Raw genomic sequence first — 22,633 nt, 5'->3', positions numbered from 1 at the left:
CACAGGCTCAATAGTTGTGGCGCGTGGGCTTAGTTGCCTCGCTGCATGTGGGGTCTACGCGGATCAGGGGTCAAACCCCGTGTCTTCTGCGTCGGCAGGCAGATTCTTTGCCCCCGAGCCTCCGGGAGATGCTGCGCACCGTGCTTAGTCGCTCAGTCGTGTCTGACTCTTGCGACCCCGTGGACTGCAGCCCGCCAGGCTCCTCTGTCCATGGGATTCTCCAGGCAAGAGTACTGGGGTGGGTTGCCGTGCCCTCCTCCAGGGGATCTTCCCGACCCAGGGATCTAACCCAGGTCTCCCACATTGCAGGCAGATTCTGAGTCACCAGGGAAGCTCAACTCATCAGGAGATAAATAATGCTAATTTTTTTTAGGGTGGCCCCACAAAATCTTTGAATACAATATGCAAAACAGAGTAATTACTCAGGATACACTGGTGGTGTGGCTTTTATTCATCTGAGTCCTGCCTTGCTCAAGTCCTAGAGCAAAGCTTTGTCTGTGTAGATTCGCTCGGTGCATTACTGGGTTTTTGCAAAGATGGATGTAAAGCAGATTCATTGTCAGCTGTGAGTTTCCCTGGTAGTTCTCCCTCCTCATGCCTGGCACGTGGTCTGAGTGTGGGCGTCTCCTCCTTGGGTCTCACGCTCTCCCTGCATTCCATGGTGACTGTCTGGAGCTATCTCTGCTCGAGTCTGGGAGGAAGTTTGCACCTTGCGTAAAAGAAACCAGGTGGGGTAGCTGAGGTTAAGCCCTCCCCGGCATCCATGCAGAGCCAGCCCTTCTGTGTGGAATTCTCCACCTGGAACTGGAAGCTGGTGTGAACTGGTGGCTCACTGTCAGAATAAAAAGAGAGAAAGACAGAAGCTTCTCCGCACACTGCCAGGTCACGCACGATACACGCAGGATGGTTTCCTCGCCAGAAGGCACGCTAGCCTGTGTGCAGCAGGGATGTGCTGGGGCAGCATCAGATATCTGTCGACCCCACATTCTCCTAGAAAGAGACCTGGATACCTTCCTGATTTCCTCTGCTGGTCGATGGACGTAGTCATGGACTCCAGATTTCAAGGATATTTTTATGAAGTGGAGATAAGTGACGTAGAATCCCTTAGTTGGAAATCATGAAGGGGAATTTGGCTTAAGAAAGGACAGACAGCTTTATCCAGAAGGGGCCAGAGAGTGACTATTTTCGGCTTTCTGAGCTGTAGAGTCGCAGTTGTAACTGGTCAACTCTGCTGCTATGGCCCCAAAGTAAAAGACGTGCTAACAAATGCCGTTCCCGTAAAACTTTATATAAAAAACCAGGAAGCTCAGGTTTGACCTGAGAGCCATAGTGTGTGAATTCCTGGCTTAAGAGAGATGGAAAAGGCTAAAATATAAAATTCTGCCTATGTCATCATGAATCACAGCAGTCAGAGGAAAAACAAGTAGACAATTGAATTAACCAGCATAGCTGCAAGGGGAGCTGTCTGCCGGGGATGGAAGGAGGCGTGTGCAGAGAGGAGGGGACCCTGCTGGGTGTGCATGTCCTGTGGCTCAGAAATAAGCTTGCTGATGTGAAAAAATTAAGCTCTGGGAGTCAGCATAAAAGGCCAAAGATTACAGATAAAGAAGGAATAGCTTTTGTTTTTAGTTTTTGGGGAAGTTGTTTAGTATAGTCAAAAGTTCAAAGGAAAGGGTAGACCCCCTGTCTGGGGACAAAGCTGTAATGCAAACAGGGGCCGTGACTTTGCTAACCAGTCACCTGGAAGGGGACCTGGAGGGGGGCCGTGACTCTCTGAGAGGTGCTGGGCCGTGGTGGCAAAAAACCACCCAGTCAAACCTGCAGAAAAGGCAGGACCTGCCTGGCTGTCCAGTGGTTGAGACTCTGGGCTTCCAGTGCAGGGGCTTGGGTCGGAGCCCTGGTTGGGGAACTAACATCTCACATGCCTTGTGGCGCAACCAGAAAATAAGTCTGGAAAACGGATCCAGGCCCAGAGAACAATAAAAGCTTCCAGATGCGAACGCTGGTTGTTGCTCAGCGTTGCGATTTGGGCAGTTGTTTTCTCTTTTATTGTTGCCATTCGGTCGCTGAGTCATCTCCGACTCTCTGTGACCCCGTGGACTGTAACCCGCCAGGCTCCTCTGTCCGTGGGATTCTCCAGGCAGGAACACTGGCGTGGGTTGCCATGCCCTCCTCCAGGGGATCTTCCTGACCCAGGGATTGAGCTTGAGTCTCCCGCATTGTGGGAGGATTCTTTACCACTGACCCACCAGGGAGGCCCTTTCTTATTTATATTTTTGAGTGACTTTTATTATAAACATACGTTTCTTTTAAAATGAAAAATGAAAGCTATTTAACATGGAGGAGCAACCTTAGGATGTATGCTTAGAAACTGTAAGAAGCCAGGTCTTCACTCAGCCTAAGTAGGAATTTCCCACTCTAAGGGTCTGAGCCGCAAACTAGAGAGTGTCCCAGGGTAGCAGACACTCATTGCTTATCAGCAGTTTTCCTAATGGTAGAACTTGCCCCCAGCAAATATCCAAGACTTGTCTTCCCAGCTTCCCTTGTGGTCACAGCATGGGCAAGCCACATCCTTGCCAAGGAGAGCTGCTGGGAAATCTGCTCAGCGGTGGCTGGGGGAGGTTCTCTTTCTGGCTGTGTGTGTGTGTGTGTGTGTGTGTGTGTGTGTGTGTGTGTGTGTGATGTGGGCAGAAACTTCAGCCTTTCAGGGTTAGACGTGCTCCTGTGAGGATGTGGTGTCGCTGCAGTGCCAACTGTTTGGTGACCACGAGGAGCTAACCCCAAGGTCACCATACAACACGCTGGTGCTGGTAGACCAGAAGGATGGAAAGAGTGGGGTCCTTGACTCATTGACCTGTACCCACCTCCTCCCATCTATCTTCAGAGATCTGAGACAAGTGGACTCGGGCAGGATTCGGTTCTCAGTGGGCACTGCAGCTTCTAAGTGGCTCATCCTTCCCAGACTGTCCGCAGAGGCATGCTGATGGAATGCCTTAAGCTGGGTTAGAGAGTGAGCACCTCTCACGTCCTGGGGAGCTGTTTCAGTCCCTGCAGCGAGAGGCCACAATGCAGTTTTGCAATGTTTATTTTTTCCTATCGTTAGATTTTGTTGCCTTAACTATTGGGGGGAATAGAGGTGTTTTCACGTGGCTCGAAGGTTTCTCCTTTTCATGGTTGTTGGCGTCCTTCCCCAAGCCCAGTTCTGCGGAAGACAAGGGTAAGTCCTGAAGACTCCCTTCGGTGGGGCAAGAGATGCCCAGTCTCTGCATGTGTGGGCTCAGGGGCAGGTCTTGGGGGAAAACCAGTCTTCGCATCTCCTGTCGGGCAGAGAATAATGGCTAAACTGGAGCTCACTGCTCATGGCTGGAGGGGAGGGATAGTTAGGAAGTTTGGAATGGTCAGCTTTGCCCGGCTCTATTTAAAGTGGGTAACCAACAAGGACCTGCTGTGCAACACAGGGGACACTGCTCAGTGTTATTTTGCGGCAGCCTGGACGGGAGCGGAGTTTGGGGGGGCACGGGTACATGCATATGTATGGCTGAGTCCCTTTGCTGTCCACCAGAGACTATCACAACAGTGTTGATCGGTCATGTCAAATGAAATACCAAATACCGATACCAAATGAGAAGTTTAAACTGAGAAAATGGAAAAGCAGCAGCTTCCCGTGCTCCACAGTAGGACCTTGCCTTTTCCACCCCTGTGTACTAGTCTGCACCCGCTGACCCGACTCCCAGTCCACCCGCCCCAGCTCCTGCCCCTACTGGCAGCCACAAGTCTGGGCTCTGTGTCTGTGAGTCTGTTTCTGCTTTGCAGATGAGTTTATTTGCAGCAGATTTTAGATTCCACATATAAATGGTATCATATGGTATTTGTCTCTGCCTGACTTCGTACGATAATCTCTAGGTCCATCCATACTGCTTCAGATGACATTATTTGGTTCTTTTTATGGTTCAGTAATATTCCACTGTATATATGTAGGTTAATTAAAAAACGTAGACTAGAGCATGGGGGCTGGGGGGGTGCCTGCTCTGCACAGCAGGCTCACGTCCTGGCTCCAGCTCTGACTGGCTGCCGTCTTGGGCCAATCCCTTAACGTCTAGCCCTTTGTTTCCTCGTGGATAAAGCGAGGATGATGCTCACATGATGAGGTCATGGAGCCCAAGGCCTTGTGAGGGCTCCGGCACCACACCTGCCCCACACTAAGGAGTCCACACAAGGACCCTGTGGTCTTCAGTTCACGGGGGTCCGCTCTCCCAGGCGCCCTGTGCGTTGAGAGGCTGTCCCTACCTGGGGACATCGTCCCTACCTGGGGACATCGTCCTTCAGCAAGGCCTCAGGGCTGTGGTAGGCGGGGGGTACTGGGTTTAGCAAAAAGCATCTCCAGTTTGGACGGCCCTCGTCTCCTGGGCCTATCAGTTTACGGCGCTGCTGCTATTACTGCTCCATTTTGCTGGTGTTTGCAGCGCGTGGCTCAGTTTGCTCGCCCTCCCTGAGGGTGGGGGTGGATGCTCCAGCAGGTGTCTGGATGCTCCAGCGTGCCTGGCTCTGGGCACGTGGCCCCTCTGCAGGGGATACTGGTCAGTGGCTGGGAAGATGTGCAGCAGTGACCTGTGAGAGGAGGCACTGCGGCTGGTTCGTGGGAAGGTCGGCCTGCAGAGTTCTCTACGTGGCTGCACATTGGAATCACGAGTGGACAGGTGACCAGGCATGCAGTCTGCTTGAGTTCCAGGGACTTGAGATACTCAGTTTTAAAACCAGGGCTGCAGGGTCCTGGGACAGGACTCTTAGTGTTAAAAGATACAAAGTCCCTGGAAAACTGAGCAAGTCAGTCCTGGGGAAACTGGGATGAACCGGCCACTCTACCAGCCGGGCTTTACAGCATGCTGCTACCCGGGGACTCGACCTCAGAGCTTCTGGTCTCTGCTCTGGGGGAGGGAAGATGGGGAGGAGCGTGACTGCCCGGGTGACTGTGAAGTTCAGGGAAGTGTGGGAACTACCGATGGGCAGAGGTTTCTGACCCGGGTTCCAGTGTACACGATGGAGCTGAGAATGGGTTACAGGCTGCCCGGCATACTGGCCTTCAGCCCTAGGGGCACTGATGGAGTGAGCCAGGATGGGAAGTCCTGCTGAGTGATGGTACATAAACAAGGAGCATAGAGAACTCATCAAAAAGGGAAATTCTGAGGCCCCACCCAAGACACTCAGGACGCCCTGTATGGCAATGACTGCAAGCCTGGGGGATCTGCATGTTTATCAAGCTTCCCAAGTGACTCATTCCGTTGTTTTAGTTCCTAAGTCAAGTCTGAGTCTTTGCAACCCCATGCACTGTAGCCCGCCAGACTCCTCTATCCACGGGATTATCCAGGCAAAAATAATGGAGTGGGTTGCCATTTCCTTCTCCAGGGAATCTTCCTGACCCAGGGACTGAACCCACGTCTCTGTGTGTCCTGGGCTGGCAGGCGGATTCTTTACTTCTGAGCCACCAGGGATGCCCCCCAAGTGATTCGTACGCACACTCAGATTTTAGAATGGTAAGACTGTAGCTCTACGAAGTACCACAAAGACGTAACAGTGAGAGTCCCAAGGGCCTGCCTCCTGGAACAGTCTAACTTGAGTTGACCTGGGTCCTGAAGGTGACAGGTGAGGAAGAAGGAACCAGAACCATCATCCTGTATCACAAAAGATTCCCCTCTCCCCAGACCTCTTCCTCTTCTGGAAACGGCTGTGTTGCTGAACACAACCGTGGCCACCTGCCTTCAGCTCTTTCCCTAAATCTGGGGTCACAGACCTGTAGGTAGGCTGGATTTAGTCTCTTGTGACAGTTAGGATTACTCTCAATTATTACTCTTCCTACCCCGTGGACTTGCAGAGAGCAAAAGTGGAATGAATGTATTTCTCTGTAAGCTGGCGAGGGAGAAACAAAGATGCTTGCCTCCGTAAGCACTGAGCTTCAGGGTAATTTGTTTTGTGGCCGGAACTGACTAATGAATCCCCTCCAAAGAAAGGAAGCCCTGGGCTTTGTCCTGGTTCTCACTAAAAGATGTTACAGCCCTGTGCGGAAGAAAAGCTTGCTCACCGTGGTGGCGAGGGCCTGGAAAGGGCAGAAAATCTGTCCAAACTGATAGCACTTGTGAGTGTTGATGTCTCCAAAGCGGCTGCGACGCTCTTTGCGGCCGGCCAGCCTCTTCTCCGTCTTCAGGTCCATGAAGTTCTGGAAGGGGCCCTGCTGGGTCAGGTGGGCTGCGTGCACCTGTGCAAGGAGCCCAAGAAGTGAAGGTTCCCGAGTGCCTCGGGCTCACGGCGAGAGCAGGCGGGGCTTTTCAGAAGGGGCAGCTCTCGTTCAGGCCTCCCGTGCATGAGTTGGGCTTCCGGGTCCCTCTCTTCATTTTCTGTATCCCCGGGATGCAGATCAAAGGGGCAACCCACCCCCCGACACGCACACACCAACCCTAACCCCCCATGTGTCGCTGGGTCAGTGGGTCAGTGGCTGGAGGGTCAGGGCGTGAGCTCTCTCTATGGGACCTTGACTCATCACCCGCCTCTGTGGCAGATCATTATTATTTTAAAATTTTATCTGGGGTGTAGTTGACTTACAATGTTGTCTTAGACTCAGGTATATGGCTAAGTGATTCAGTTACACGTGTTAGTAGCTTAGTCGTGTCCGACTCTTTTCAACCGCACAGACTGTAGCCCACCAGGCTCCTCTGTCCATGGGATTTTCCAGGCAAGAATACTGGAGTCAGTTGCCATTTTCTCCTCCAAGGGATCTTCCCAACCCAGGGGATCTTCCTGACCCGGGGATCGGACCCGGGGATCGAACCCGCGTCTCCCGCATTGCAGGCAGAGTTTTCACCATCTGAGCCACCGGGGAAGCCCTCCGGTGCACATAAGCAGGCACCTTTTTTCGTCCAGATTCCTTCTCCCCACAGTTTATCACAGACTCTGGAGCAGAGGGCCCTGTGCTGCGCAGGAGGCCCTGGGTCATCGCCCTCGTGTATGGCAGCGCGAGTGCCCATCCCGGCTCCCGGTTTCTCTCTGCCGGCCAGCGTCCTCCCTTTGGTAACCGTGAGTGGGGGAGGAACAGGGCAGGCCTGAGGTGGAAGGAACCTTTAGGCCCATCAGGAGACTGCCCTGTTTTGAGGGTTTTGCTTTTCTCTTTGTGGGGATCCCCGGTGAGGGTCCTGCTGGGGGCATTAGGACCTGCATTCGGGGTTCCCTTTCTCCCCTGCCCTGGTCTCCCCAGGTGCCAGGGCTGGACAGGGACGTGGGGGAGGGATAGACACCGCCCGCTCCTGCTCCTCTGGTTTGCATTGGCCTCAGCACTCTGCTCAGCTCAGCCCTGGACGGAGCCCGTTCTCGCTGTGCGGCCTGCAAAGGATGAAGGAAGAAACGGACCCTCGGGAGACTCACGCTGTGTATCCGGAACCTGTTCGCTGTCGGAGGAGTCAGCTCCCAGCTTCGTCCCAGAGCCTTCACGGAGCTCAGACTCGAGACCAAAGGTGGATAAACAGGTCCCAGGGGGACTGGCAGCTGCCAGTCTGTTCCTGGGGGGTGAGGAGAGAAAGGCACTGCAGAGGACGCCGGCCCCTTCCTTCCCACCGCGACCAGGGCTCATCTGTCCGTGTGTGACCCCAGCAGAACGAGGAGGCGGCTTGTGCGGCTGAGAAAGAAGCAGACCCTCACCCCAGGGCCCAGAATGAAAGCACTTGTTAGGAGACCCACGGAACCCTTGTGACATGATCCGATTTGCTTTTCTGGAATGTGACCAGCTTGGTGGGTGTGTCACAGGCCACGTTCATTGTTCGTGAGTTGAGGCCACACAGGTGGAGCTGATTCTTGTTCTGGGGGTTTAACTGAGTAGAGAAGGTTCTTAGGGGCTCTGACACGGTCATTTAATTTGGTTTATTAAAGGATGACTTAAGTAAGCCTCTCACTTTTCTGCCTTTGTGCAGGATTATTCTTTGACTTGAGTGTGGAGGTTGGAGAACTTTCTCTGCCGATGGCCTGATAATAAACATTTAAGCCTTTGTGGGCCATCTCATCTATCACAGCTCCAGAGTAGCCACAGACAGTATGCAAATATGCAAATGAGTGGGTGGGGCTGACTGTGTCCCAATAAAACTTTATTTGTGGGCACGACATTTTGACTTGTGGGTCATTCTTCTGTGTCACCAAATAGTCCTCTTCTGATTTCTTCATCAGCCAGTTAAAAACAGGAAAACACTTCCTAGTTTGCAAGCTTTAGGAAAATAGGTGGCAGGACAAATTTGCTGCCCACCGTGAGCCTTAAAACCCAATTCAGGAGACTAAGATCATGGCATCGGGTCTCACCATTCATCGCAAGTAGATGGGGAAACAGTGGAGACCATGAGAGACTATTTTCTTGGGCTCCAAAATCACTGCAGAGGGTGACTGCAGCCATGAAGTTAAAAGACGTTTGCTCCTTGGAAGAAAAGCTATGGCCAACCTAGACAGCATATTAAAAAGCAGAGACATTACTTTGCCAACAAAGGTCCATCTAGTCAAAGCTATGGTTCTTCCAGTAGTCATGTATGGATGTGAGAGTTGGACCATAAAGAAAGTTGAGCACCAAAGAATTGATGCTTTTGAATGGTGGTATGGAGAAGGCTCTTGAGAGTCTCTTGGACCGCAAGGAGATCCAACCAGTGCATCCTAAAGGAAATCAGTCCTGAATATTCATTGGAAGGACTGATGCTGAAGCTGAAGCTCCAATGCTTTGGCCACCTGATGCAAAGAACTGACTCATTGGAAAAGACCCTGATGCTGGGAAAGATTGAAGGTGGGAGGAGAAGGGGACAACAGAGGATGAGATGGTTAGATGGCATCACTGACTCGATAGACATGAGTTTGAGCAAGCTTCGGGAGTTGGTGATGGACAAGGAGGCCTGGCGTCCATGGGGTCACAAAGAGTCAGACATGACTGAGCGACTGAACTGAACTCAACTGTGTGAGTGGATTGAAGAAGGAAATGGCTACCCACTCCAGGATTCTTGCCTGGAAAGTCCCATGGACAGAGGAGCCTGGCAGGCTACAGTTCATGGGTTGCAAAGAGTCAGACACGACTGAGTGACTGAGAAGCTGTCTGCAAGGTCCCCGCCTGCATCAGTAGACAAGGAATCTGGAACAAGAAGGAAATGGGCCCAGTTTTCTCTTCTTTATCTCATCACAGGTGAACCCTTGAACTCAAGGGCAGCTGGACCCACTGTGTCTCCTTCAGAGGAGAGTGGTGACGGTGGTGTGGAAACCCTAAAGCGCCCTTTGTTCTTTGGGGCGTGACTGAAAGGAGAGGGGTTGGTTAGATGGAAGATGAATGAGTCAGGCAGGGGCATGAAGAAGGGTCAAGCTCGTCTGTCCATCCCTGTGGATGGAACTAGAACCAACAAAGGAAGCTGCAGGGAGGCTCGTTTGGGTGAGGCTTGGTTTAAAAAAACACTCCTGCAGAGAATGCGTTTATGGACCATGCTCTGTTCCACTTGTCTCCAGCCTCTTAGAGCAGTGTGGGCAGAGGGAGAATTTGAACGCCAGTCTCGTCTAAATATGGTCCCATCCTGGTGGCTCAGATAGTAAAGAATCTGCCTGCAATGCAGGAGAGCTGACTTTGGTCCCTGGGTGGGGAAGATCCCCTGGAGAAGGGAATGGAAACCCACTCCAGTGTTCTTGCCTGGAGGATCCCATGGACAGAGGAGCCTGGAGGGCTATGGTCCATAGGGTCGCAAAGAATTGGGCACGACTGAAGTGACTTTGCAAGCTGAGCACAGTGAGCTCCATTTTGCCCAAGAAGAACTGGGGCGCCAGGATGTAGGGTGAGGTGAACAAAGCCGCGTGTGAGGGGCGGACCTCCACCCTCTCTGAGCCTTTGCTCTCTGCCCTCCTTTCTCGTTCAGCCATCTGCTCTTGTCTGAGAAAACCAAGCCACGCTCTGCTCAGCCTTCCGGTCTCGAGCACGTTGGCCGGACTGTGCGGTGCTGGCCCGAGTGTTGTGTTCCGCTGACCCTGACGCGCTGGAGCAAGCGCTCCTTTGGCCTGCAGTCTTCCAGATCTCAGATACCCCCCGAGCAGAGGCAGTCGAACGCAAGGGCTGTGGTTCAGATTTCATGCCGCACGTGACTCCGGGGCTGGGAGTGCCTGCCGGTTCCCCAAATGCAGCCGCCCCCGCTATTCTCTGCACTGAGGTCCCAAAAATCGCTGCTGAAACCACACTTTTCCAAGCAAGCCCATTTCTTCTGGAACATTTCTCCGTCTCCCCCTCCTCACCACTCCACCCTGACATCTTACACGTCTGGGTATTTCCTGCCGGGACCTCTTGCCTGGCGGAACCCCCCGCAGTTTAGAGGCGCCTCCCCAGGCTGTGAAAGGCAACCTGGCTTTGGAGCTGGGCATTCCGCAGGCGGCAGGGCCGTGGGCTCGAGTCTCCCTTCCGCTGTGCCACGTCAGGCTCGCGACATGTGGGGAGGGCAGCCGGGCAGCTGTGAGGGACTGTCGGCTGCTGTAGGAGCATCTGGTGGAAAACTTGCTGTGTAATTTCCGGAGCCTTCCAGGGACAGAAGTGGGTAAAAAAACCCAAATGGAAGAAAGTCCTAATCACTGTCAAGTGGGAGGAAAGTAAGACACGGCCCGGCTCACACGGAGTAGAGTCTGAAAGGCAGGCCCCCACGATGCTTCCAAAGCTCCCACCGGCCCCTTGGGGACTAAGCCCTGACTTCTTGGGGTCACTGATTCGGCCCAGATGGGACCATATGTAGATGAAAGTGGCGTTCAAATTCTCCCTCTGCCCACACTGCTCTGAGAGGCTGGAGATGAGTTGGAGAATAGAATATGGTCCATAAATGCATTCTCTGTGTTACTGTGTTATTTTAATGATATGCTCAGCTGGTTAGTCGTGTCCAACTCTTTGTGACCCCCTCTACCCCACCCAGGCTCCTCTGTCCATGAGATTTTCCCAGCAGGAATACTGGAATAGGTTGCCATTTTCTCCTCCAGGGATCTTCCTGACCCAGGGACTGAACTCACGTTTCCTGCCTCTCCTGCACTGGCAGGTAGATTCTTTACCACTGAACCACCTGGGAAGCCTTTTTTAATGATAAAGTATAAATTATATATTTTATGTCATTAATCATGGATATATTGTCAGTCTATCAACAGAGCATCTAGGCACATACAGTAAGATTTAACATGTGTGAAAGCGAAAGGGGTGGTCATTCAGCCATGTCCAACTCTTCACGACCTAATGGACTGTAGCCCGCCAGGCTCCTCTGTCCATGGGATTTCCCAGGCAGGAATACTGGAGTGGGTTGCCCTTCCCTTCTCCAGGGGATCTTCCTGACCCAGGGATCGAACCCATGTCTCCTGCACTGCAGGCAGATTCTTTACCATCTGAGCCGCCAGGGAAGCCCAACACGTGTGGGCTTCCATGTGAACTCCTTCCCGGAGCACCGCATGTTTCAGAGGGGGACCTTTCTGATACTGTTTCCACTCAGGTCCGTGCTACCCTCGTCTCTCATCTGAATGATTTCTGCATTTGTGTTGTGGACGATCGCCTCTGGTTTTCATTCACTGAGGTGTTTTCAGCACCTGAAACAGTGTCTGGAGCAGAGTGGGTGCTCGCCAGATAAGTGAATGACAGAATGAACCCGCTTTTGTGCCCTACACGCTCCCTGGAGTCCCTGTCACGCAGCGGAGTGTGCTCATGAGTGATGCACGGCACCAAGGCTTTGATCTCGACGCAGAGCTGGGGGGGAAGGTGAATGAGAAGGTTGGAAGCCCGGGGAGAATCGACTCGGCTACATGCAGGGGTCTGGGACGCTGTGGGCTCGTGCGCAGACCCTTAGAAGGCATCTGAGCTGGGAGACAGGAGGAGCTGGATGTCTGTCTCCTGTGCCTTCGACGTTGACACTCATCCTGAATTCCGCTGGAGACGAGGAGTTTGCACTTGCTTTGCTTCAAGGTTGAAGCTGTTATCCTAAGATAAGTTGTCTCCTCTCTCCTACTTTTGCTGTATTTCTCCTCTTTCCCTTTCCCACAAGTCTCCCTTTTTTAAAATGTTGTTTTTATTTGCTTATCTGGTGGCTCCAGGTCCTAGTTGGGGCATGTGGGATCTTAGTTCCCTGACCAGGGATTGAATCCAGGCCCCCTGCATTACGAGCATGGAGCCTTAGCCACTGGGCCACAGGGAAGTCCCCTCACAAAGCTTCCTAAGGACTAGTTTCAGTGCTGGGGAGCAGGACCAGACTTGGCAAAGCTTGCAAAAGCTTTCCAAGCTCAGTTTTATCTGGTTCTCTTCTTCACAGTTTTCACTGGCTTCCACGTGACGGAAACCAGGAAGACTTTCAGGGACTAGAAACCAATTTGCAAAGCGTGAGCTGGGTCTGCATCAGTAAGAGCCCTTCCTGATTCTGTGTGGACAGAATCGGATTCTGTGCGCCAGCGGGAACAGGAGGCAGTCAGGAGGACTTATGCAACCCTGGCTCTGGCGTGGAATTTGTCACTCTGTTTGGGACTCGGTATAAGTGACGGCTCTGAGTTAATGATCGAAAAGGATTGCACCATCCAGTCGGTGAGTGAGGCCTGAAGATAACTTTTCACCTTGGAAACAGCCCCCGCTTTTCTCTCCTGCACCCAGGAGGCACGCTGAGCAGAAGCATCGCGGGGACGTCTCTGCGGAAGGTGCGGCCTCTTTGGCTACAGCAGGAGATGGAAACGCAGGGATGCCTTGCCCCTCTGTCTTCCTCTCTCTTCTGAGCTCCAGCTCCCGACCGCGGCCCCGCTCTGGTGTCTGCCGCTGGCACTAGGGGACGCGTCCCCGTCCGCCCTGTTTTTAGAAGTTTGGCTGTGTCGGGTCTCCGCTGCGTCCTGGGGCATCTTCTCTGCTGCGGGCGGGCTTGGTGGCCCTGTGGCGAGTGGAACCTGAGTCCCCTGCTTTGCAACCTGGTTGCTTCTCCGCTGGACCGCCAGGGATGTGTGTCTGCCCCCCATTCTCGAAGAGATGCCTTGTTGGCAGCCGACCTCTTCCTGCCTGGATGAGGCGTGCCCGGCTCGGTCCCTGCTTTGTGGGAAGAGCTCAGTCCCCAGACATGAAGGCAGCATGCCGGGGAAGGGCTCGTGTGTCCTTGGCCAGAAGCAGACTCTCTCCCTGAGGGTGAGGCACCTGCAATCTGTGGCTGCTGACCCCCCTGCCCTGCCTGGCCGTCGGGGTCCCTGGGAGCGGTCCGCTTTTGCCCAGCCCTGGGTTTGACCTAAATGCAGAAGTGAGAGCCTTGGGGCTGGACGCTAAGCCCTGAGCACTGTAGCTCTGCAGACTTGCATTTTATAACCTGAATTTGCCCGCCTCCATTCCCTGGGTCCCATCCCATCAGCTCCGCCCTCGCCCCCGAGCCCCAGTTCCTGAAATGAAAGAAAGCCCGCAGGTTCCCCAGGATGGCTGGCCTTACCCCTGGCGTCCTTCCGGGACTCTCTCTTGCCAACAGAAGCGCCGTCCTCCGCAGCCTTGCCGTCGCCCGTGTCCCTGGCCTTGTTGCCCGTGACCTGGGCTCCTTCCTTCTTTGGCAGCCTCTGACCGAGGGGCCGGGGCTGCTCTTCAGACAGGGCTTCCTTCTTCTCCTTCCTCCTCTCACGGGGCGCTCTAAACACAAAACCCCCATCAGCGCCGATGCTCTGAGGGCATCAACTGCCCTGAACGTGGGGCCTGGCCTGCGGGCTTAAGTGGAAAGCAGTGAACAGAGAGCCTAACTTCAGGAAAAAGAATGTAAACTGGAGAGAAAATGGATGGATGCGATCCCTTATCCTTGCATATAGTAGACGGAGAGATGAGTGGACGCGTCCAGTGCCCAAGCAGCAGGGCGATCAGACAGCAGGCGCGCGCGTGTATGTGTGTGTGTGCGCGCGCGTGTGGACACATACATATCTATACACATCCATGTATATGAATGAAAGAAAAGTTCTTACAAGTCAGGACACTTTTAAGAGCTAGTATTTCTTTTTTATGGGGTAAGCTTAATATTTGCTGTTATTTAGTTATTCAACCGTGTCTGACTCTTTGCCACCCCATGGACTACACCCGCCAGGCTCCTCTGTCCATGGGATTTCCCAGGCAAGAACACTGAGTGCCATTTCCTTCTCCAGTGGATCTTTCTGATCCAGGGATCCAACCTGCATTGCAGGCAGACCAGTTGAAAAGAAGGTTATTTGGGGGGAGTATCAAACACAATTCTCGGGTCACCCTCAAACCTCCAAGTCATCCCTCTTGGCAGGAGCCACCAGGAGCTTTGTGACTCAGCCCTGCCCGCTTCCTCCCCCCCCCCCCCTCCCCACGCCCAGTGCCGGGCATCCCAGGGCCCAGGTCTCTGTGCCTCGGGCTGCGTTTCTCACTCTGCCTGGAATGCCACACTGTCCCCCTTTCCTCGTTTGTGCTCCCATCCTCCTGGGGACTCCTCCTTGTCAGTCCTCCATGGAGTGGTCCATGACACCTCCTGCCTCCCGCCCATCCGTATAGACCTGCCCTCCCTCTGGTCCCCAGCCCCTTTTAAGCATCTCCATTCTAGCAATGACCGCAAGTGCAGTAAATGGCCCGTCTTCATGCCTGTCTCCACTGTTAGGTATTATGTTCCACGAGGGCTTAGACGCTATCTTGTTCACCAGTGTATCCCCAGCACGTAGCGCTGTATCTGGCGAGAGACCGACGCTCAGTTCATGTGGCAGACGGACGGACGGACGGACGGGTGGGGAGATGGGTGGGTGAATGGGTGGATGCCTGGGTGGGTGGATGGATGGAGGGATGGGTAGAGGACAAAATATAGGGTAAAGGTTGAGGAGAATAAAAGACAGTAGATCAAAAATATGAACTATGTGGAAGAGAGAGATGGAGGTACAATTAAGACACCTCAGATCCACAGGGACACCCAGAGTCGGTCAGGATCAGAGAGTCAGGGTGCTGCTTGTACCAATGAAGGTCGATCCGAGATTCATCAAGAGTGTCCAGCTACACTAAGGCTCAGAAAAGAGGACATGATTTTGCGTTTGCATTTTGTGGTTAGCATCTGAAGAAGCACGAAGTGGTAACCTCTCTGGCGAGCTTAAGTTCTTCCCTGAAAGCCAGAGGCGTTGCATCTGAAACCCAACGTCCTGGATATGATAATTAGAAGAGAATGTTAAGATTTAGATACCACTGTGTCCCTCTGGGAGCCCTGGGTTAACACCAGGCATCGAACTGTCCTCCCTGAGGTTGGACGGGCACCTGGAATTTTCTCCAAACCTTAAAAAAGCATGCGGCTTTTCTCTGATGAGTTTAACGGGTTCTGAAGCCCCTGTGCGCTCGTCGGGCGTCTCGGCTGCTCCTCGGCAAAGACGCAGCTCCGGCTGTTTCTGTGGTGCAGCTGTGAGTCGCTGGGCAGTTGTTTGGAAAAACAACATTCTTGCACTCAGGGGACATCTGCTCTGTGTCTGATCACCAGAAACCTCCAGCTTTGCTAGCAAGCTGTATCATTTGAACCGATCACCCGGAGGCGTGTTTTGGCACAGGAAGGAAATCAACACTCAATAAAGATGCTATTATAGTGTCTCTCGTGCCCTATTCAAGGATCTTAGACCATGTCCCTCTGTTACGGATTCTTACTTACGAAGTCGGAGCTGGGCAGTACCAGTTACCAGACCTGGGCAGAAATGCAAATACGCACGGACCCTCAGGACTCCTTGTCAAGATGGATTGACCATCGAGTGACTGGTGGGGGGAGAGACGTCCCCTCATGAGAATGTATTCTGGCATATAAAATTATGCTCGTAAAATGTTGGCGAGAAGAGTCGTCTGAGGGCCTCCATCAAGTCACCCATGGGGGACGGACTGCTCTGCATCTGTTTTCAATTAAATGTGTTTATTTTCTTTGCATCTCACTCCCCAGCTCAGCATAATCAGTTAGGAGCTATCTCCTGTGATCTTAACTGAACGCATGTTTTTATAGGTGGAGCTGGCTCTTTGCTTTCTCACTCGAGGTGGTGGCCCGGCTCCCTTCGCTGTGAGTCTGCCCTGCGCTTTGTCGGCGCCGCAGGATGGGGCCTGGGGCTCTGTTTATGCAGCCCTTGTTTTCTGTTCCCTGCGGTGTTGCAGATGCTGTGCTGGGTGTTAGGGTGGAGTGGGGACAAGAGCCTCAGTGAGTGAATATCTAAAGAGAGTGGGTGTCCTTTGTGAAAAGTGCTGGAAGGGAAACTAACAAGGGGGAGAGGCAGTCATTGTGAGGGCCACCTTCTGAATTGCTGGGGAATTGGAGGCAAAAGGAAAAGAGGTGGCAGGGGCTGGGATGGCTGGAGGGCATCACCGACTCAACGGGCACCAACTTGGTCAAACTCCAGGAGATGGTGAGGGACAGGGAGGCCTGGCATGCCGCCGTCCACAGGCCCGCAAAGAGGCACAACTGAGTGACTGACCAGCGACAACCTTCTGAATGGACTGGTCTACCTCTTTGGGCAAGAGAATTTGGATCTGAGGCCTGAATGATAAGAGTGAGACATTCAAGCCCTTCTCTGGCGGTCCCGTGGTTAGGGCTCTGCATTTCCACTGCGGAGGGCTCAGGTTCGACCCCTGGTTGGAGAGCTAAGATCCTGTGTGAGGCAGTGTGTCCCCCCAGAACAAACTGGTTAAGAACAAGCCATTCAGAGAGAAGGCAGGCTGTCAGTCGTGTCTGACTCTTTGCGACCCCATCGACTGTAGCCCACCGGGCTCCTCTGTCAGTGGGATTTCCCAGGCCAGAACACTGAAGTGGGATGCTATTTCCTCCTCCGGGGGCTCTTCCCAGCGCAGGGACTGAACCAGTGTATCCTGTATTGCAGGCGGATTCTTTACCACCTGAGCCACAGGGAAGCCCAGTAGGGATGATCCAAGCTACTTATTTAATGTGACCCTTTCAGTTCCAGCAAGTGGAACCCATTTTTAAAAGCTACTCTTTAAAAATGACATTTTCTCTGTACATCAGGGATTGAAAAAGACAAAAAAGTACAGAGGCTCCCCTTAGCATTTCTCCGGTAGGTCTCTGCCTTCCTAGTAATTTTCAGCAGATTCTGTTTGTTTTTCCACCAGCCTGCTGGCGTCTGAGAACAGGCCGTTCCATGCTCTGCTTTGCTTATCTCCCTTTCTGTTTGGTTCTAAAGGTGTCCGTGGTGCTCTTAGCGAGCGTGATGTTTGAATGATTGGTGAGCAGCCTGCACTGCAAAATGCATTCACTTGCGGTTATCACTGGTGACCCACTTGGAAGAAAAACTTGTCCCAGCGGATTTCTGGTGTGTGTGCCTAGAATCTCAGAGCCATGCAGGGGAAAGTCTTCTACTTTTGGTAGAAGAAGCTTAATTTTGGGAGTCAGAGAGCTTCAGTCGTGTCCTTAGCCCTACAGTCATCTAGTTTAAGACTTGAGGGTTGTGATAAGCATTCATTCTCCAGGGGATCTTCCTGACCCATGGATGGAATTCACGTCTCCTGTGTCGGCAGGCAGATCTTTACCGCTGAGCCGCCTGGGAAGCCCCACAGGTGCTGTACAATATCGTGCAAATTACAGATGTGCCGCTGCTGCTAAGTCGCTTCAGGCGTGTCCGACTCTGTGCGACTCCACGGACGGCAGCCCACCAGGCTCCGCCGCCCCTGGGATTCTCCAAGCAAGAACACTGGAGTGGGTTGCCATTTCCTTTTCCAATGGGTGAAAGTGAAAAGTGAAAGGGAAGTCGCTCAGTCGTGTCCGACTCTTCGCGACCCCACGGACTGCAGCCCACCAGGCTCCTCCATCCCTGGGATTCTTCAGGCAGGAGCACTGGAGTGGGGTGCCATTGCCTTCTCATTACAGGTGTACTATGCAGTAATTCACAATTTTAAGGGATATACTCCATTTAGAGTGATGCAAAAATATTGGCTATATTCCCCTTGTTGTACAGTATATCCTTGTATCTTCTTTTATTACTTTTCCCTTGTAGCTTATTTTATATCTAACAGTTTGTAGCCCTTAGTCCCCACCCCATCTCGCCTCTCCCTGCCTCTACCAGCTGGTAACCACTGGCTTGTTCCCTACCTTTGTGAGCCTGCTTCTTTTTTGTTATATTTGCTAGCTTTTTGCACTTTTCAGATTCCACATATAAGTGATATCATACAGTATTTCTGAAAATATCGTTGAACTTTATTTTTCTCTGGAAGACGTGAATAATGAGATATATGTAAGCTGCAGAGTAGTTGTGAAAACAAAAGGAAATGACACGTGTAACCTTCTTAGCATGAGACCGTTCATACTGGTCACCACCACATTTTTATTATCAAACTTGCAAACGCAGTGGTTGCCTGTTGCACAGGAAACAAACGTTCCTGGTTTGCAGCTCTTGAGAGGCTGTTGACAAGCATTGCAGTTGTGTGTGAGTTGGGAGGGAGGTGCAGGGGTCCTGGGTGGGTTTTCTCTGTTACAGTCGAGCAGAGGTTTGCAGACTGGACCTCCTTATTGTATACTTTAAATCAATTTGAACAAAAAATGTAAATTGCACAGAAGTGGGAACTTTCCTATGCAAGATGGATTACAAGCTGCTCTTGAAAAGCCATCTGGTGGCCCGGGGCCCCCCACTGCAGCTGGCGACCGGCGTGATGATCCAGACGCTGGCGTCAAGGCCCCGTGTGTCCTGCCCGGTTCCCTGCGGGTCTCAGAGTTGTTGTTCTTGTTTAGCTGCTTAGTCGTGTCCAACTCTTTGCGACCCCGTGGACTGTAGCCCGCCAGGCTCCGCTGTCCACGGGATTCTCCAGGCAAGAATGCAGGCATGGGTTGCCATTTCCTTCTCCAGGGGATCTTCCAGACCCAGGGAGAGAATCCGTGTCTCCCACATTATAGGTGGATTCTTTACCGCTGAGCCACCTGGGAAGCCCACCCATCTTGGAGAGCCTGGCCTTTTATCTCATATGGACTGTGGACCAGCTCGTAGGACCTTGGACGAATTTTCTAATTCTTTTAGTTTTGATTTCCCCATCTGTAAAATGGAGATGCTAATAATAAGTCTTACCCCTGAAGTTTCTTTTGAGGAGGAAATAATAAGTTTTCCCACAGTGCTTGGCACGCAGGAAGCCCTTGGGGCCAGCTACGGTTATCCTCACCAGAACACTTCACAGGTCAGTGGGCATCTGGTTGAAATCCATACTTGGATGGGTGAAGCAGACACTTAGACACTGGCAGGAACGGAACTATGGATGTGACAGGCATATGTTATAAGGAGATCATATCTCTGAAAAATACCAATAAGATTTTCTCCTTCACCCACTGGTACTTGATCCCTTCTCCATGCTGTGTCAGGAAAAGCTTTTAGACTGGTTCTCGTCCAGCCCATCCACTGCCCATCCTTCCCCATCATGGAGCTGCTGGTTGGATTCTATCAGGGGAGCCCTTGCCTCTGGCGTCCAGTTAGTTTAGGCGGTTGGGATGCTCACTGGGGATGGAAAGAAGGGAGGAAAGTGATGGCAGTACTTATTCCTGGGGCTGGCTCCTCCCTGGGAGGCTGTCTCGAGCGAACTGAGATCTCCGCTGAAGGCTGCACGCGTGCGTGAAGTCGCTTCAGTCACATCTGACTCTTTGCAACCCTGTGGGCCATAGCCTGCCCGGCTCCTCTGCCCGTGGGATTCTCCAGGCAAGAAGACTGGAGTGGGATGTTGTGCCCTCTTCCGGGGGATCTTCCTGACCCAGGGATCAGACCCCCGTTTATCGCATCTCCTGTGTCCCTTGCATTGAAAGGTGAGTTCTTTACCACTGACCCACCCGGGAAGCTGAACTGGAGGTACCCTGCGCACTTTCCACACTTTGTGTGTCTGGGTTTGGTGAGCCTGCCTTCGGACCGTCGGGCCTCAAATCTCCGGGTGGTGACGCGCACACGGTCACCAGCCTCAGCTATGCGTTGCTTCCTCCTGCTCCCTGTGTGGCCCCCATAACTTTGTAAAGCCGCTTTGATTTATCCTCCATCCAGTAAGTCATCAGCTGATGTAGCTTCTACTGAACTGGAGACAATTAGGGTTATTGAAGCAGAAAGCAGAGAGAGTGAAGTCATTTTAAAGTCCTCATCTCCCGTTGGCAAGGAATCCACAGCTAGGTAGAAACCCGGCTTTGTGAAGACAGAAAGGGTTTTCTAAATGCCTAAGGGTTTCCTCTAACATACACAGAGCCGGAGGAGATCAGGGAGGGTCAAGACAGAGGGGATTAGCGTATACCTATGGCTGATTCACACTGTTGTACAGCAGAAACTAACGCAGGATTGTAAAGTAATTATATTCCAATGAAAAAATAAGTTTTAAGAAAGCCTTAGTGCAGAGCAGCTGGAGGAAGTGGCTTTGGGGAAGTGCCCACCCCACAGGAAGAGGAAGTGGAGACCACCCCCACGCGGCCGTGTCTGGGAGGAAAGAGCTAGGATGCTAACCGGCTTGGTCCCGGAGAAGACACCACCTCCTCCTCCAGGCATCTCCTCCCCGACTCCACCTGGTTTAACCAAACCGGGCGGGATGATGGGGCGTCAGACTCGGGAGAGTCTGCACAGCGTGGTCCACCCGGGGCCCCCTGTGTCTGCCGGGGTTGCGAGAGGTAGATGGATGCTGGGACCCTTCTGGCCCTGCCGAGAGGTCGCCGGGGTGCTGAGCGCTCAGTCCTGGCCCAGCCAGGGGCCAGGTCAGGGGCCTGCCCTGCACAGGGACCGGGTGGTCTGAGGGCCGCGGGGACCGTGGGCTTTGGCAGAGGCCAGCACGGCGCCCCAAGGGCAGTGAGAGCATCTGCACCCGAGTGAGCCCGGCCCAGGCGCTGAGAGCGCACCGCCCGCGGCCGAGGACCCCGGGCCGGCCCTGCAGCTGAGTGAGCCCCGCCCAGGCGCTGAGAGCGCCGCCCGCGGCCGAGGACCCGGCACTCGGCTCCGTGTTGGGAAGGGGCGGGAGGAGTGACCCCTCGCGGGAGAAAAGCTTTTGAGCTGACCCTTCATGCCCCCAAAGAAAGCTGAGTTCATCTCAAGGTGAAATGCTTCAGACAGGATCAGAGTAAGGTCCCCTTCACGGGCAGTTTTGATTTTTCTCGGCCATCAGGAGGACCAGGAACTCCAGAGCAAGACCCTGGTGCGAACGACTTCGTTTTCTCCACTCCACTGTGCTCTGGGTAAACTCCGAAACCCTCTCCGAGTCTTTCTTACAAGAGGGATGCTTTACGAGGTGGTTCAGAGGGTAAAGCGTCTGCCTGCAATGCGGGAGACCCAGGTTTGATCCCTGGGTCGGGAAGATCCCCTGGACGAGGAAATGGCAACCCACCCTAGTGTTCTTGCCTGGAGAATCCCATGGGCAGAGGAGCCTTGTCTGCGGGGTTGCAGAGAGTCGGACACAACTGAGTGACTTCACTTTCACTTTTCACTTGTGGCCTTGGAGCCACGTTGAGTCAGATTAGTGGTGCTGAATGCATTTCACCTCCTGCAACGACTTTTACTTAGTTAATTTTACACTAGTAACTTTAAACGAAATTAATACGGGAAGAAAAATGTCCTCATCCCCTCTACCGGACCCCAAAGACATCCAATTTCAAAAAAAGAAAAAAGAAAAAGAGAAACGATTTTCTTATTTATGTTGTTAAAGGACACCACCCTTATGGCAGAAAGTGAAAAAGAACCAAAGAGCCTCTTGGTGAAGGTGAAAGAGGAGAGTGAAAAAGCTGGCTTAAAGCTCAACATTCAGAAAACAAAGATCATGGCCTCTGGTCCCATCACTTCATGGCAAATAGATGGGGAAACAGTGGAAACAGTGTCAGACTTTATTTTCTGGGCTCCAGGATCACTGCAAACGGTGACTGCAGCCATGGAATTAAAAGATGCTTACTCCTTGGAAGAAAAGTTATGACCAACCTAGACAGCATATTCAAAAGCAGAGACATTACTTTGTCAACAAAGGTCCGTCTAGTCAAGGCTATGGTTTTTCCAGTGGTCATGTATGGATGTGAGAGTTGGACTATAAAGAAAGCTGAGCACCGAAGAATTGATGCTTTTGAACTGTGGTGTTGGAGAAGACTCTTGAGAGTCTCTTGGACTGCAAGGAGATCCAACCAGTCCGTCCTAAAGGAAATCAGTCCTGAATGTTCATAGAAACGACTGATGCTGAAGCTGGAACTTCAATACTTTGGCCACCTGATGTGAAGAGCTGACTCATTTGAAAAGACCCTGATGCTGGGAAAGATTGAGGGCAGGAGGAGAAGGGGACGACAGAGGATGAGATGGTTGGATGGGGTCACCGACTCGATGGACATGAGTTTGAGTAAACTCAAGGAGTTGGTGATGGACAGGGAGGCCTGGTGTGCTGCAGTCCATGGGGTTGCAAAGAGTCAGACACGACTGAGCGACTGAATTGAACTGCAAGGACTGCTGCTGCAGCTGTGAGCTTTTTTAAACCCTCTGCTTAAGGACAGCTCGGCTACCGACACCCAGAGCGGGTCTCCAGGGACATAAAGGAAGAAAGGGACGGATAGTTACCTGATGTCGTCATATGACATCAAGCTTCTGCTGACCTGGTAGGCCTTCCAGTTACTGAAACGGGACATTCTTCGGATGGTGTTCAGATTCAGTAGTGTGGACGGAATTTCTCTCTTCACTTCCGGCTTCTTAGCCT

At 52.6% G+C, this 22,633-nt stretch overlaps 1 protein-coding gene and 1 long non-coding RNA gene across 2 annotated transcripts in view; one reads left to right on the top strand and one right to left on the bottom strand.

Moving 5' to 3' along the window:
• Positions 1-418: 418 nt before the first annotated feature.
• On the bottom strand, positions 419-22,633 carry LOC101108503 (uncharacterized). Its single transcript, XM_027973999.3, has 5 exons — positions 22,498-22,633; positions 13,449-13,639; positions 7,411-7,544; positions 6,070-6,250; positions 419-5,777 (listed from the first exon to the last, which is right to left on the bottom strand). Exons 1-5 carry the CDS (start codon positions 22,563-22,565, stop codon positions 5,665-5,667), a joined length of 687 nt encoding a protein of 228 aa, XP_027829800.1. The 5' UTR covers positions 22,566-22,633; the 3' UTR covers positions 419-5,664.
• LOC105610550 (uncharacterized) overlaps positions 12,371-22,633 on the top strand; it is a 47,371-nt gene continuing 37,108 nt past the window's right edge. Inside the window, exon 1 of the long non-coding RNA XR_001043779.5 lies at positions 12,371-12,574. This is a non-coding gene — a long non-coding RNA (uncharacterized LOC105610550). The remainder of the gene's footprint in view (positions 12,575-22,633) is intronic.

The sequence above is a fragment of the Ovis aries genome, chromosome 11 (assembly GCF_016772045.2).
Source record: "Ovis aries strain OAR_USU_Benz2616 breed Rambouillet chromosome 11, ARS-UI_Ramb_v3.0, whole genome shotgun sequence".
NCBI classification, from domain to species: Eukaryota; Metazoa; Chordata; class Mammalia; order Artiodactyla; family Bovidae; genus Ovis; species Ovis aries.
The sequence above is the reverse complement of the archived record's forward strand: the minus strand, read 5'-3'. Positions and strand labels throughout refer to the sequence as shown.